The 13677-nt window shown below is 44.2% G+C and overlaps 1 protein-coding gene across 3 annotated transcripts in view; it reads left to right on the top strand.

The window, feature by feature from the left end:
- The window catches only part of LOC308588721 (glutamate carboxypeptidase 2-like), a 60909-nt gene that overhangs the window by 22109 nt on the left and 25123 nt on the right, over positions 1–13677 (top strand). For all 3 annotated transcript variants that reach the window (XM_081197344.1, XM_081197345.1, XM_081197346.1), the window contains exon 8: positions 12793–12891. In XM_081197344.1, coding sequence (XP_081053470.1) covers positions 12793–12891 — 99 coding nt within the window. The remainder of the gene's footprint in view (positions 1–12792; positions 12892–13677) is intronic.

The following is a 13677-nucleotide window of genomic DNA, read 5'->3' as shown; positions in this document are numbered from 1 at the left end:
TGGTGAAGTATCTAACGCATTGTATGTGTGAGAAAGTACAGAGCAATCTGTAGCTGACCTGAGTGTGGAGTGGGTAGTACTTCGGTTCCCAGTGAGGCGACTCCATCTGGGCAAGGAAACCCACGAAGCGTGTGTGTGAGTGACTGAGTGGATACTTCACAGGGCCATACAATGGGAGTTGGGGGTTCAAAAGGGGAAAATACACCTCTTGAATGTATGTTAAATAATTTTAAGAAAGCCTTCTCAGGGGCGTATGGAGTCAAAATGACGCCAGAGCGCCTGAGAACGTTATGTGAATTAGAGTGGCCGAAGCAAAATACTGAATGGCCATCTCAAGGAACCTTTGATATAAATTTAGTAAGCAAACTTTGGTCTAACATCGCCAAAGAAATTGGAGGGTGCCCAGAACAATTTTCATATATAGATTCCTGGCTGAGCACATTAAATAAAAATCCTCCATGGATAAGGGAATGCAAAGTCCAACGATGCAAATTATTGGCTGTAAAAGCCGAAGCTAGGAAAGGAATCTTGCCAAATAAACTCAAACCCATTTTTGAGGGACCAGAGGAAGAGCTGCTTCCACCTCCACCTTATGCTCCACATCGAAGGGAGCCTAATCCAAACACTCCACCAGTTGTAACCCCAAGGCAAGAAAGTGGAATGAATAATGGGGCTGGAGTCACAGAACTTGATTCCTTGATAGATTATGATAAATATCTTCAGGAGGCATTGGAGGCCTATAATAAAGCCCAAGCAGAAGTGGTTATTCCATCTGTGAGTCCCAGTAGAACTCCATCTACAGTCTCTTTTAGTGAAACAACTGATTTCCTACCCCAAACCCCTGTACATCCAAGTCCTAGAGAATTATTACAGAAGTTACAGGGAGACCTTAATCGGTCAGCAAGCAATACAGCCAGGCGTATAAAGCTGCTAAAAGAACGCCTTGGGACAAATACCATCCCCTATGATTTGAGGCCCCTAGAGCAAGGCGAAGAGAAAGATCACGTAGTAGCCCCTCTCAGAAGAGTATTTGATGCACTTGAGGAGCCTGTGCTGGTTAACGGGCAACTCGGACCACGGCCACCTCGAACTTCGACCCTGCAATATATTCCATTCACGACTACAGATCTGATGAATTGGAAAACACACACCCCATCTTTTGCAGAAAAACCTCAGGCTATGATGGACTTGGTGACTTCAATAATAAATACTCATAGTCCTACTTGGACAGATTGCCGCCAGCTCCTGAATACTCTGTTCACCACTGAGGAAAGGAGAGACATAATTGAAAAGGCACAGATATATTTGCGTGAGCAGGCCAGAGTGGGAAATATTTATAATATTGACCGTCATCTCCAAGACAACTTTCCCTTGGAAGATCCTAATTGGGATCCAAACAATGTAATTCACCTGGCCAGACTTACCACCTACCGCCAGACGCTTGTGCAAGGTATCCGCAGGGCATGCCAGAAGCCCACTAATATGTCTAAAGTCTCAGAAGTAGAACAGAAACCAAATGAGAGTCCAGGAGACTTTTTAGAGAGGCTGCAAGAAGCCTATCGTATATGGACTCCTTTTGACCCTGAAGCCCCTGAAAACAGCAGAATGATTACTGCTACATTTGTGGCCCAGTGCGCTTCTGACATTCGTAAGAAAATTCAGAAATCCGAAGGATGGGAAGGGATGCTGATGAGCCAAATTATGGCCATTGCACGCCGAGTTTATCGGAATAGGGATGAGGCTGAGAAACAAGAGAAGAAGAAGTGGCAGAAGGAAAAGATGGTAATGCTAGCCACAGCAGTGAAGCAAGACTACCGCCCCTTAAATGGAGGAAGAGGGCGGGGAAGGAATCCACCACTGGGAAGGAATCAATGTGCAAATTGCAAGAAGGAGGGTCATTGGAAGCGGGAGTGTCCTGAACCCCTGAGGTTGGAAGAAGTACGCCCAGGCCCAGGCCCAGGCTCCGGCCCAAGAAACCAGGGACGGGGACGGGGAATGATCCGAGATGGAAGATATCAGAGACCTGGACAAGGACGGAGTAGGGACAATGTCATTGGACTGGCAGAGGAGGATTTTACCCAAGACTAGGAAAGACCGGACTCCATAAAGTTAGGCTTCCAGGAGCCCACGGTCACGATCCAATTAGGAAGCCATTTAATAGACTTTATGATTGATACTGGGGCTGAATACTCAGTACTCCCAGAACTATTGCAGAAAAAGGCATCCAAAAGTGTAGTCATTAAAAGTGCCACTGGTCAGTCAGCTAAGAGGTCTTTCCTCCAACCTTTGGAATGCCAGATTGGGGGACATCGTTTAACCCATCAGTTTTTGTATATACCTGAGTGTCCAATACCTCTCTTAGGTAGAGATATGCTGTCCAAATTGCAGGCCCAAATCACCTTCACTCCTCGAGGTCCAGAAATGAAACTGCCATCAAAGGCAGCAGGAATAATTTCCCTCTCAGTACCTAAGGAACAATCATGGCGCCTAATGTCAGCCCTGCAAGTCCAACCCACATTGGATACAGAGTTAAACAAGCTCCTCCGAACTCTACAGGTGCCACCAGGAGTATGGGCCGAAAATAGCCCACCAGGAATGGCCAAGAATATAGCTCCAATTGTAGTAACCTTAAAACCTATGGCTACCCCTGTATCTGTAAAGCAATATCCTTTACCCCGGCGAGCAGCAGAGGGCATCCAGAAACATTTGGACCGCCTATTAAAATATGGTCTGCTTAAGCCCTGCCAATCAGAATGGAACACACCCCTTTTGCCTGTTCGAAAACCTGGGACAGATGAATACAGGCCAGTGCAGGACTTGAGGCTCGTAAACCAGGCTATCGAGACCTTGCACCCAAATGTACCAAACCCATACACCCTGCTGAGTTTGATCCCACCAGAAGCAACATTTTTTACTGTATTGGACTTGAAAGATGCATTCTTCTGTTGCCGGCTGGCACCACAGAGCCAACCTATATTTGCCTTCCAGTGGGAAGACCCTTTGACAGGAACAAAAGGCCAGCTAACCTGGACGAGATTGCCCCAGGGATTCAAAAATTCCCCAACTTTATTTGGCACTGCCTTGGCGAAGGATCTAACAAGTTACCCCTCAATACCTGGAGAAAAGGTGGTTCTGCAATATGTAGATGACCTTATACTAGCAGCAAAGGATTTTGATACCTGTAAAGAAGGTACAGAGGAACTGCTCCACTTGCTCTGGGAAGCTGGCTACCGAGTTTCCCAGAAAAAGGCACAGTTATGTTTAGAAAAGGTCAAATATTTGGGCTTTGACATCTCACACCAACAACGAGCATTGAGGCCAGAGAGGAAAGAAGCTATTTGCCTTATCAAGGAACCTACCACAAGGAAACAACTCAGAGGATTCCTGGGAACAGCAGGGTTTTGTAGACTATGGATACCTGATTTCAGCAGTCTGGCCAAACCCTTACATGAAAGCACTCGAGGTGCAGAAAAGGACCCATTCGTATGGGGACCTGAGCAGCAACAAGCCTTTTTAGTTATCAAACAACGACTTATGGAGGCCCCAGCCCTTGGACTGCCTAATTCGGAAAAACCCTTTCAGCTGTATGTACATGAACAGAATGGGATTGCAGCGGCAGTCCTGACCCAGAGATTAGGAAGTTGGAACCGTCCAGTAGCTTATTTGTCAAAACAATTGGACTCAGTAGCAAAAGGATGGCCTCCATGCCTAAGGGCAGTAGCGGCCACTGCCAGCCTTGTCAAAGAAGCTGATAAATTTACCTTCGGCCAGACGATGTATGTGAATGTACCTCATGCTGTTCTGACACTCATGGAATATAAGGGTAGTTATTGGCTAACGAACCCAAGGATGGCTAGGTACCAAGGCCTATTGTGTGAAAATCCCAGGATTCATCTACGAGTAGTGAATATGCTCAATCCAGCGACTTTGCTGCCCCTACCAGAGGTAGATGATGAAGAATCACATGATTGTCTCCAAATAATGGATGAAGTTTATTCCAGTAGACCCGATCTGAAAGATGAACCATTGAAAAATCCAGATGTTGTATATTATACTGATGGTAGCAGTTACCTGCATGAAGGTGCCAGACGAGCAGGATATGCTGTGGTCACCAATGAGGAAGTTGTGGAAGCTGAAGCTTTGCCTGCTGGCACCTCGGCACAAAAAGCTGAACTTATAGGTTTAACTAGAGCTCTGCAATTGGCAGCCGGATGTAAGGCAAACATCTATACTGATTCTAAATATGCCTTCTTAACCCTGCATGCACATGGTGCTCTATGGAAAGAAAGAGGTCTAATAGGAGCCCACGGGAAGGCCTTGAAATATGGACCTGAAGTAGAAATCCTGTTAGAAGCAGTATGGGCTCCAGAACAGATTGCTGTAATGCACTGCAAAGGTCATGGACGAGGAAGGGATCCAATAACCAGAGGAAATCATGCTGCTGACAAAGCAGCTCGAGAGGCAGCCCAAAAGCCTGTGGGAGGATTTATAGCAGCCCTCATACCAGAGGTAGTTCCAGAAGAAGTTAAACCTCACTATACCCCAGAAGAGAGGAAGTGGGCTGAACAGGAAGGAGCAGTTGTGAAGGACGGTTGGATGATCCTGCCAGACAATAGGATTTATGTACCTCATCATCTAGCAGGCACAATTGTAAGAAATTATCATGAATCTACTCACCTTGGCGGTACTGCAACCAGAGAGAGTCTCAGTCGGAAGTTGTATATTATTAACCTATCACAATTAGCAACTTGCATTTCACAGAAATGTGTTCTTTGTGCTAAAAACAATCCCAGGCAGGGACCGGTACAACCTCCTGGAATCCAACATGTGGGATATGTCCCCATGGAAAGCCTAATTGTGGACTTCACAGAGCTGGTCCCTTCTAAGGGATTCAAGTATCTCCTTGTGTTTGTAGATACTCTTACCGGATGGGTTGAAGCTTTTCCCACCCGAACTGAAAAGGCACGAGAGGTAACTAAGAGACTCCTCACTGAATTGATCCCGAGGTTTGGATTACCTAGATGCATTGGAAGTGACAATGGGCCAGCGTTCATTGATCAAGTAGTACAAGAAGTATGTCGAGTCCTACAAGTGAAATGGAGACTGCATGCAGCCTATAGGCCTCAGAGTTCAGGGAAAACTGAAAGAATGAATCGGACTCTGAAAACCCAATTGGCAAAATTAACCCAGGAAACGGGATTGGGATGGGTAGATGTGTTACCCATAACACTGTTTCGTGTTCGGTGTGCACCCACAAAAAGACTTAAGTTGTCACCTTTTGAGCTCCTGTATGGGAGACCGCCCTCCTTTGTTCAGGATATTTCAGCTGATCTTAAACAAATAGGAGACCATGTGACACAGGGACAAGTGCAATCTCTCTCCCGTGTTTTTGTTTCTCTTAACAGGTGGGCCCTCGAGCGTACGCCGTGCAGCATTGCCGAGCCGATTCATCAGTTCCAGGCTGGCGATAGCGTATGGGTGAAAGAGTGGAAACGTGATCCACTTGCACCTAAGTGGCGTGGACCTTACACCGTCTTGCTCTCTACTCCAACAGCGGTGAAGGTAGCTGAGGTGACCCCCTGGATTCATCACTCCCGTTTGAAGAAGTCCGAAGGCAGTTGGACGTGCAAAGGTGACCCCTCTAATCCTCTTAAACTGACTCTCTCCAAAAACCCCTGTATCTAGCCCTACCGGGAACGGGCTAGGTCACGGGCAACATTAGACGACCGGCCTGCTGCAGCCACAACCTGGAAGCTGGCTGACCTGCGCACGCCTGAAGCTTGAGGAGCATCTGAACCAGCGATTGTGAAAGGACAGATTCTCTTATACAATTAATTGACTGCCCCCCCCCTTGTGGAACAATTATCAGAGATATTACTCATTGGGGATCCTCGGGATATATGTTTTGGTCTTGGTGGTTCCCCATTTCTGTCACTGGGGGAATTATATTGGGACTAATATTTATTTGCTATCACAATAAGGTAATCTTTTGTGGGAGGAATGCATATGCTAGACATCAACATGATTCTATTAATCCTGATCCCTTGGGAAGGGGAAGGGTCCTTGAATCTGACCAAATTGACTAAATATGGATTCCGCCATGACCACAATATGTGGGTAGGTTTAGCTGAAATGGTAGCCAATGTTGCAAATAGGACCAATTGCCTTGTTTGCTCTCTCGGGCCAGATGATTCAGAGGGAGGTATGCCCTTATTACCGATACCATTAGATGCCATTGGTATGGTAAGCGAAATACCACACCAAACAGAAGTACAGAATTTCCCCGGATGGAACTCAACTAAACCATTACGAGTTATACCTGTACAAGGGGAATTCTGTGTACATAAATCATCAAATGCAGCTGATTCTACCATGATAGGCTCTTCTCATTGTCACTATACTTGGGATAATATTAAGAATACCTGGGCACACGATACTACCTATCGAACTCGGGATGCCTTGCCCTGTGCACCTCCTTTTATTCATGCATGGAAAGTGGTATGGAACATAACTGTGACAGAAAAAGGCAATCTAACATACTGCACTGTGAACTCTCTACCTCTTTTGCTATTTCGCCTTCTGTACTCCACGTACCAAAGACCTCAGACACGATGGTTGTGGTGGATATGTGGAGAATGGGCATACAAGAAACTCCCCTCCAAATGGAGTGGGACTTGTTTCCTGGGATGGGTATTACCACCAATGTGGATTATGCCCACTAATTTGGCCAAGCGTACACGAAGAAACGCTGATATTTCTCATATAGCAGGAGGAAGTACCCAAAGTTGGAGCGGTACTGATGATTGGCCACCAGAGCGCATTATAGCCTATTATGATCCTGCCTCCTGGAATCCTGGTGAGCTCATACAAGGGGCACGGGATCCTATTTATAATCTAAACAGAATAATTCGATTGCAAGCAGTAGTGGAACTTGTAACCAATGCAACGGCCCGGAGTTTGAGACTTATTGCACAACAGTTGGATGAAAGTAGAGCCGCCATTTTGCAGCTGAAAATGGGAATGGATTATGTACTTGCCAAGCAGGGAGGCCTATGTGGAGTCTTGAACTTGACAGGGAATGCCTGTTGCTTTAACATTTCAGATAATGGTGAGGCAATCCGTGTGTTGGCCACAAAGATGGAGAATATAGCACATGTCCCAGTACGAACATGGGAAGGATGGGATATGGGATGGCTCACCAATTGGTTACCTAATGTCACAGGACTCAAAGGGATACTATTGTCTTGCTTGTTTTTCTTGACAGTAGTGGTAATGGTTTTATGTATGATGCCATGTATCATTTCATGTTTTAGAAGTACAATTAGCAAGATGGTTTCAAATGAAACTCTACCTCATATCATGGCCCTATACAGAGCTTTACCTCAGGAATATGATGAAGGTCAAGCTATCAAGGACACTTGGGATGAAGGTCCTTGAGCTTGAAAGGGGGGAATGAGGCATCAGGCATAAGCCTGCATTTTATTAATGTTTGATCAGGACTTGTATATTAAAGAGGGCTTAGATTTTCAAAAGTAGATTTTCAAATGTTTCATGCCAGGCAAGAAGGCTAGCTGCTTAAGAAAACAGTGTTTTCCTCCTCTTAGACAAGGGGCCCCTTTTGATTGATAGCAGAAAGCAATTCTCAAAGTCATAAAAGCTGAAATTACAGACTGAGTAATGACACTGACCCTACATGTTACAGAAGATAACAAAGGCAGAGATAAATATAATTAGGAATGGGCAAATAGTAAAATGATACCATGGGCCTCTCTTAAACCTTGAGCTGTATTTTCTAAGGCCAGAGGCAAATGGGGAGAAGCATCTAGCTGACAGAGAAAGAGAGGCTTTTTTGGGAAGTCTTTTTAAAACTGTTTCTTTCTTAAACTGAGAGAAAAGGCAACTGGCTTGGCTGGGGAAAAAGAAGCTTCTTCCTATTTTATTTTGAGGCTGGAAAGGAGGGTGAAAGGGGGAGGTGTAAACTAAAGAGCCTTCTTTAAAAACTGTTTTTTTTACTGAGTTCCTTCCTTTCTACTTTGAGAAGCTTTATTCTTTTAAAAGGTTACCTATGATAATGTATGAAATATATTAGCTTAAATATATTGGCTTAAATGTAATTATGCAAAGGATTTAACAAATGCTAGAAGAGTTGTATTTATCCTGGAATTAAGTCAGCCAGCAGTTTAGCCCCCCTGCCAGACAGGAAGACGCCATCAAATGCTGTCCTGATATATTAGCTGTCAGACATTTGTTTAGAAACCTTCAAATGAAGGATATCTTTCAATGTTGATGTGAAACTCAAGATCCTTGACATATGTTTAAGATAAAAATTTAAGATTAACCATTTGTTTTAGAAGGCAATAGGGCAGGGAGGGCAAGAGGTGAGCTGGTAATTAAGATTCCTTGTTGAGACACATGTAAGATATATTACTACTTATTTGTCATTTATAGATGTAACAATATATAGCTGTTTGTGTTCCATATAAGGACAGGAGGATGTGGGTGTATCTTTTAGGATTGGATATAGCAATCAGCCAATAGGAAATCCAACTAGGCTGATTGGACAGAGGCAGCCACAGGAGGAGCAAAGGGGGCTGGATTAAGGGAATATAAGGGCTGGCCATAATGGCAGGAGGGCAGGCCAGAGCTTGGTAACCATATACCACTGTGCCTCTCATTTATTTGTCTGACAAATAAATAATTATTTTAATTTCTCTATTGCTGCGTTGAATATTTCATTCCAGCTAAGCGTTAACCACAAGCAGGGTGCTACACTTCTTCTTCTTCTTCTTCTTCTTCTTCTTCTTCTTCTTCTTCTTCTTCTTCTTCTTCTTCTTCTTTCACATGTGGTAGACTTGTAAAAGGGTAAAAGAGTACAGTGGACGCTCGGGTTGCGAACGTGATCCAAACGGGATGCACGTTCACAACCCGCAGTGTTCACAACCCATGTCTGTGTGTGTGCGCACGCGTGGGTTGCAATTTGGTGCTTCTGCGCATGCGCAACCATCGAAACCTGGAAGTAACCCGAAAAAATGCAAATTGAAGCGTCTGTAATCCAAGGTGTGACTGTACTGGGGAATGATCCATAATGAATTGAAATAATGTTTAAAAGTACTTCCCCTCCCCCCTCCAAAAAACCAGAGTCCTTTCTTTTGGGGATAACTCAGACTGAAATCCCCAGGTGTCAAAAAACGTTATTTATGTATGCCACAACTGCAGCCTGTGTTTTGTTAGCCCCAAAATGGAAAATGAGCGAGGTCCCAACAAAAGAAGAATGGCAACCTAAGTTGACAGAATATGCGCAGCTTGCAGACTTAACATATAGAATAAGAGAACAAGAAGAACATACATTTAGAGAAGATTGGAAAACATTTATTGAATATATGGGAAATAACTGTATAACTTAATGCTGACAGCATTAAGATAAGATCAACAGTGTAAATAAGGTATGATTGATGTAATAATGGAATGCTGAATGGTATAGTTTCTGTAAAATAGGCAATGATTTATGATATGTAAAATGAACCATGGAAAGAGAAGAAGGGGAGTCATTGATATTTTAAGGATGTAAAAATGAGTGCTTTAAATTGTAAAAAAGAATTTTTTAAAAAATATTATATACAAACATTTGGTTGGTTGCTGTGAAAACAGGATATTGGACTAGATGGGCAAAATACCTTATCCAGAAGGCTCTTTTTTATGTTCTGATGTTGCTTATGGCACAGAAGGGCATAAACAGGGAGGGCAATTTATCCCTTTTAGGGAGAACTCGACATCTGAGTGGCACCACAGCAGTAAAGGCCCTACTCTGTGCCTTAGCAGTTCTGACATTGGAACACTACTAAATTTGTATCAAGACCTTATTTGATGGTGTGAGGATATAGGGAGGTGAAAGAGAGATGTTTTCCCCCTTAGATATGAAGATCCCGAGCCATTAAAGAGAGGGGGAAGTTGCTTGAGTCTGGGTGTTAATAGGGAAGGAGTGCAAATATTTTAAAACTGGTGAGACATGTTCTTTGTGAAGCCAACTCCATTCTGTGATGCGCCATTCTGTGCTAGCAGAATTTTCTTAAGGAAATGTATAAAATTATGGCATAATCAGAAGTATACACACAGCCCTTAATAAAATAAATGGAAGTGGGATTTTGGAGGGAGGATTTCTGATGAGACATGGAAATGAGTTTGGTGGCTGGTCCCTTCCAAAATTCCACGTCTTTATCATGAAAAAAGCTTCTACAAAGCTCTTGTTGAGTTGCTATCTTAAAGAATGAGCTACCTACTTCCAGAAGTTGAAGATAAATATTGGGTATATTGAGGCGTAAGAGCTGACTTTGTACTTATTTTGAGGTAGTGTGCTGGTATTTTTATTTTTATATTTTTAAAAAAGAAGCAATGTCAAGAAAATGAAAGGATATTGATTGACTCCTGTTGTGATAGTTATCTTGTTTGGCAATCTTAAAAGTGAAGTATTGGATGGAGATGGAGAAATGATTGCTGCGCTGGCCAAATGCTGTACATAGATAAGCAATCAGCCATAAGTGCAGACAAAAAGTACCCTCTATTAATCAGAGATCCATGGAGCAGGATATAGGCCGTGAAAGCAGGATTTATGTTGAAAATGACTGACAGTATTAAATATAGAGAAGGCAGGCAAAGGAAGTAAAAGTTTCATTGGGAAAATGGCCAGTGGTTATTATTGTACTGCAACAGATAATGTGCAACCATATAGCTTATTTTGGTGTGCTGTAATCCTATGTTATTTTCTTCGTTTTCTCCTCCTCCTTTATATGGAAACTGTATATATACAGGAATCGTAAAGTTACTTTTTCATTTCAGGTTTTTTTTCTTTCTTTTTCTTTTGCCTTGCTTGTTTCTGCATTACAGACTTTTGCATTCCAGATTTTCCTTCAAAAAGTAATAAGCGGAAAACGATGCACTGTTCTGCATTGGTATTCTATGGCTTGGGAACTATCTTCAAGGGGAGATCCACAAGGAGTACATTGTAGTAATCTGTGTTGGAGGTTCCTAAGGTCTTGTTTCTCGGGTCATAACACAGAGGGCCTTCTCGGTAGTGGCGCCTGCCCTGTGGAACACCCTCCCTTCAGATGTGAAGGAAATAAGCAGCTATCTTATCTTTAAAAGGCATCTGAAGGCAGCCCTGTTTAGGGACGTTTTTAATATTTAACGCTGTATTTTTAAACACTTGATTGGAAGCAGCCCAGAGTGGCTGGGGAAACTCAGCCAGATGGGTGGGGTATAAATAATAAATTATTATTATTGTATGGTGTCCCTGTGCCAAAAGCAATAGTGTCCAGTCGAACCATCCCATGCCTCCAAAACTGCCTCCTTTCACTCCTCCAAGAAGTACTGATGGCCACCAACTTAGGTGGTTTTGTAAGGGGGTTAGACAATTTCCTGTGGCTACTTCCCACGCTGACTGTGTTTCACATCCTCTGTTGGAAGCAGTAGGTCTCTGAATACCAGTTGCTGGAAACAGTGGCGGAGGAAGGATGAACCGCCCGGTGACGCATGCGTGGCAGCCTGTACGCAAGCGGCAGCCCATATGGACACTATGTGGACACGCCCTGAATGGCACCCACACTGACTGCATGTGCATCCTCCGCCGCTCTACAGCTGGGGGGAGGCAGTGGGCCATCTTCTCACCCCTCCCCAGCACGGTGCCGGGGTGAACCACCCCCTCCGCCCCCCACTTCATACACCCCTGGCTGGAGATCACAAATAGGGTGAATTCAGGTCCTGCTTGCAGACTCCCCATAGACATTTGGTCAGTCGTTGTGAGAACATGATTCTGGACTGGATAGGGATTTGTATTGATCCAGGAAGTCTCCTCTTAAGTTCTTGTGTTCCTTATGGTCGCTGGTAAGTTTGGGTTTTCCTCTTCTCTCTTGATCCTTCTGCAGCAGATGGGTCTTCCTAGTGCAGGGGTCTGCAACCCGCGGCTCCGGAGCCGCATGTGGCTCTTTTACACCTTTGCCGCGGCTCCGGGGCGGATACTAGCAAGAGGAGGAGGCGCATTGTGCGCCCCAACACTCCCCACTGTGGCGGGCGCTGTACTGGCTGTGACGTCACATGGGGGCGGTGCGTGCGTTAGTCATGCACCGTCCCGACGTCACCTTCCCGCCCACCCGCCCGCCCGCTACACTGTAAGGGGCATGTACGCTGGTCACTGCATTGAAAGGGGGCATGTATGCTGGTCACTGTTTTGAAGGGGAGTGAAGAACACACACACAAAAAAAGGTAACTTGTTAATTTAACGTTTAATTTCTATGAGGAGGAGTAATTCTGAGGGGTCAAACAAAGAAATAATAAAAAGTGTCAAAAAAGTTATTTTTATAATGACGAGTTTTGTGGCTCCCAGATTTTTTTCCTTCGGAAACGGGTCCAAGTGGCTCTTTTTGTCTTAAAGGTTGCAGACCCCTGTCCTAGTGGATCACCCATCTCTAGCCGAAGGCATTCTAGGAAACAAGGTCTTCCACCCTGTGGCACTCAGCTGGCAAGTGATCTTCCAGACAAAACAACCCACCACCAAGTTTGAAAGCTTGGTTATGCCTGAAGTCTTTTCACCTTCCAATTTTTATTTGCCAATCATTACCCTTTGGGGTTTCGCAGTTACAAAATGGAAGTGCCAAAAGAGGGACTTGGGGGGGGGATTATTCTGGAAGCCTACATGCCAGAAGTTACTTCAGTTTTGGAATTTTTGTAAGGAGGATCACACAATTGCTCCTACTACTTTCTCGGATGGATGCCAACTGTAATGTTATCTTTTTCCAACAGGGACATGGGAGGGCCACCCCCGCCAGATGACAGCTGGAAGGGAAACCTCTCTGTGCCTTACAACGTTGGGCCAGGCTTCATAGGAAGTTCTTCAAAAAGGTGGGAGGAGAATGTAATCTTGTGATGTTGAGTAAATGGTCAATAGGAAAATGGAGCCACAGAACCTGCACTGAATAAGAAAGGTTTAGTTGGTTAGGGTAATGAAGGCTGTCTGTCAATCCTCTTTGTTTGGGACCAATCGAAGATCCCTCCTTAAGACCACCTTATTGTACTTGTATGAGCCTACCTGAACTTTATTTATTTACTTATACGCCACCTTTTTCCTGACGGGACTCAAGGCAGCTTACATATAAACTCAATTACCACTAAAAACATGGAAAAAAATCAATCATTAAAATACAATTACATATTGATGGAATTAAAATGATGTGCGTATATAAAACTTGTTCAAAACATACCAATAATTACAATAAAAAAACAGCACGGCAGCAGCCCTTTAATGGAAAGCAGTCAGTTCCCAAAATCCTGTTGGAACAAAAAAATATTCACTTGCTGGAAGAACAATAAGGAGGGAGCAAATCAATAACTTCTCTAGGGAGGGAGTTTCAAAGTCTGGGAGCAGCCACTGAGAAGATCAGTGTTTGTACTCCTGCTTTCTGGCTGACTGGTAGAAAGGTAAAGGTAAAGGACCCCTGGATGGTTAAGTCCAGTCAAAGGCGACTGTGGGGTTGCAGTGCTCATCTCGCTTTCAGGCCGAGGGAGCCAGTGTCATGTGGGTCATATGGCCAGCAGGACTAAACTGCTTCTGGCGCAATGGAACACCGTGATGGAAGCCAGAGCGCACAGAAACGCCATTTACCTTCCCACCACAGTGGTACCTATTTA

The sequence above is a fragment of the Podarcis bocagei genome (genome assembly GCF_964188305.1).
Source record: "Podarcis bocagei genome assembly, chromosome: 6".
Taxonomy (NCBI): Eukaryota; Metazoa; Chordata; class Lepidosauria; order Squamata; family Lacertidae; genus Podarcis; species Podarcis bocagei.
The sequence above is the reverse complement of the archived record's forward strand: the minus strand, read 5'-3'. Positions and strand labels throughout refer to the sequence as shown.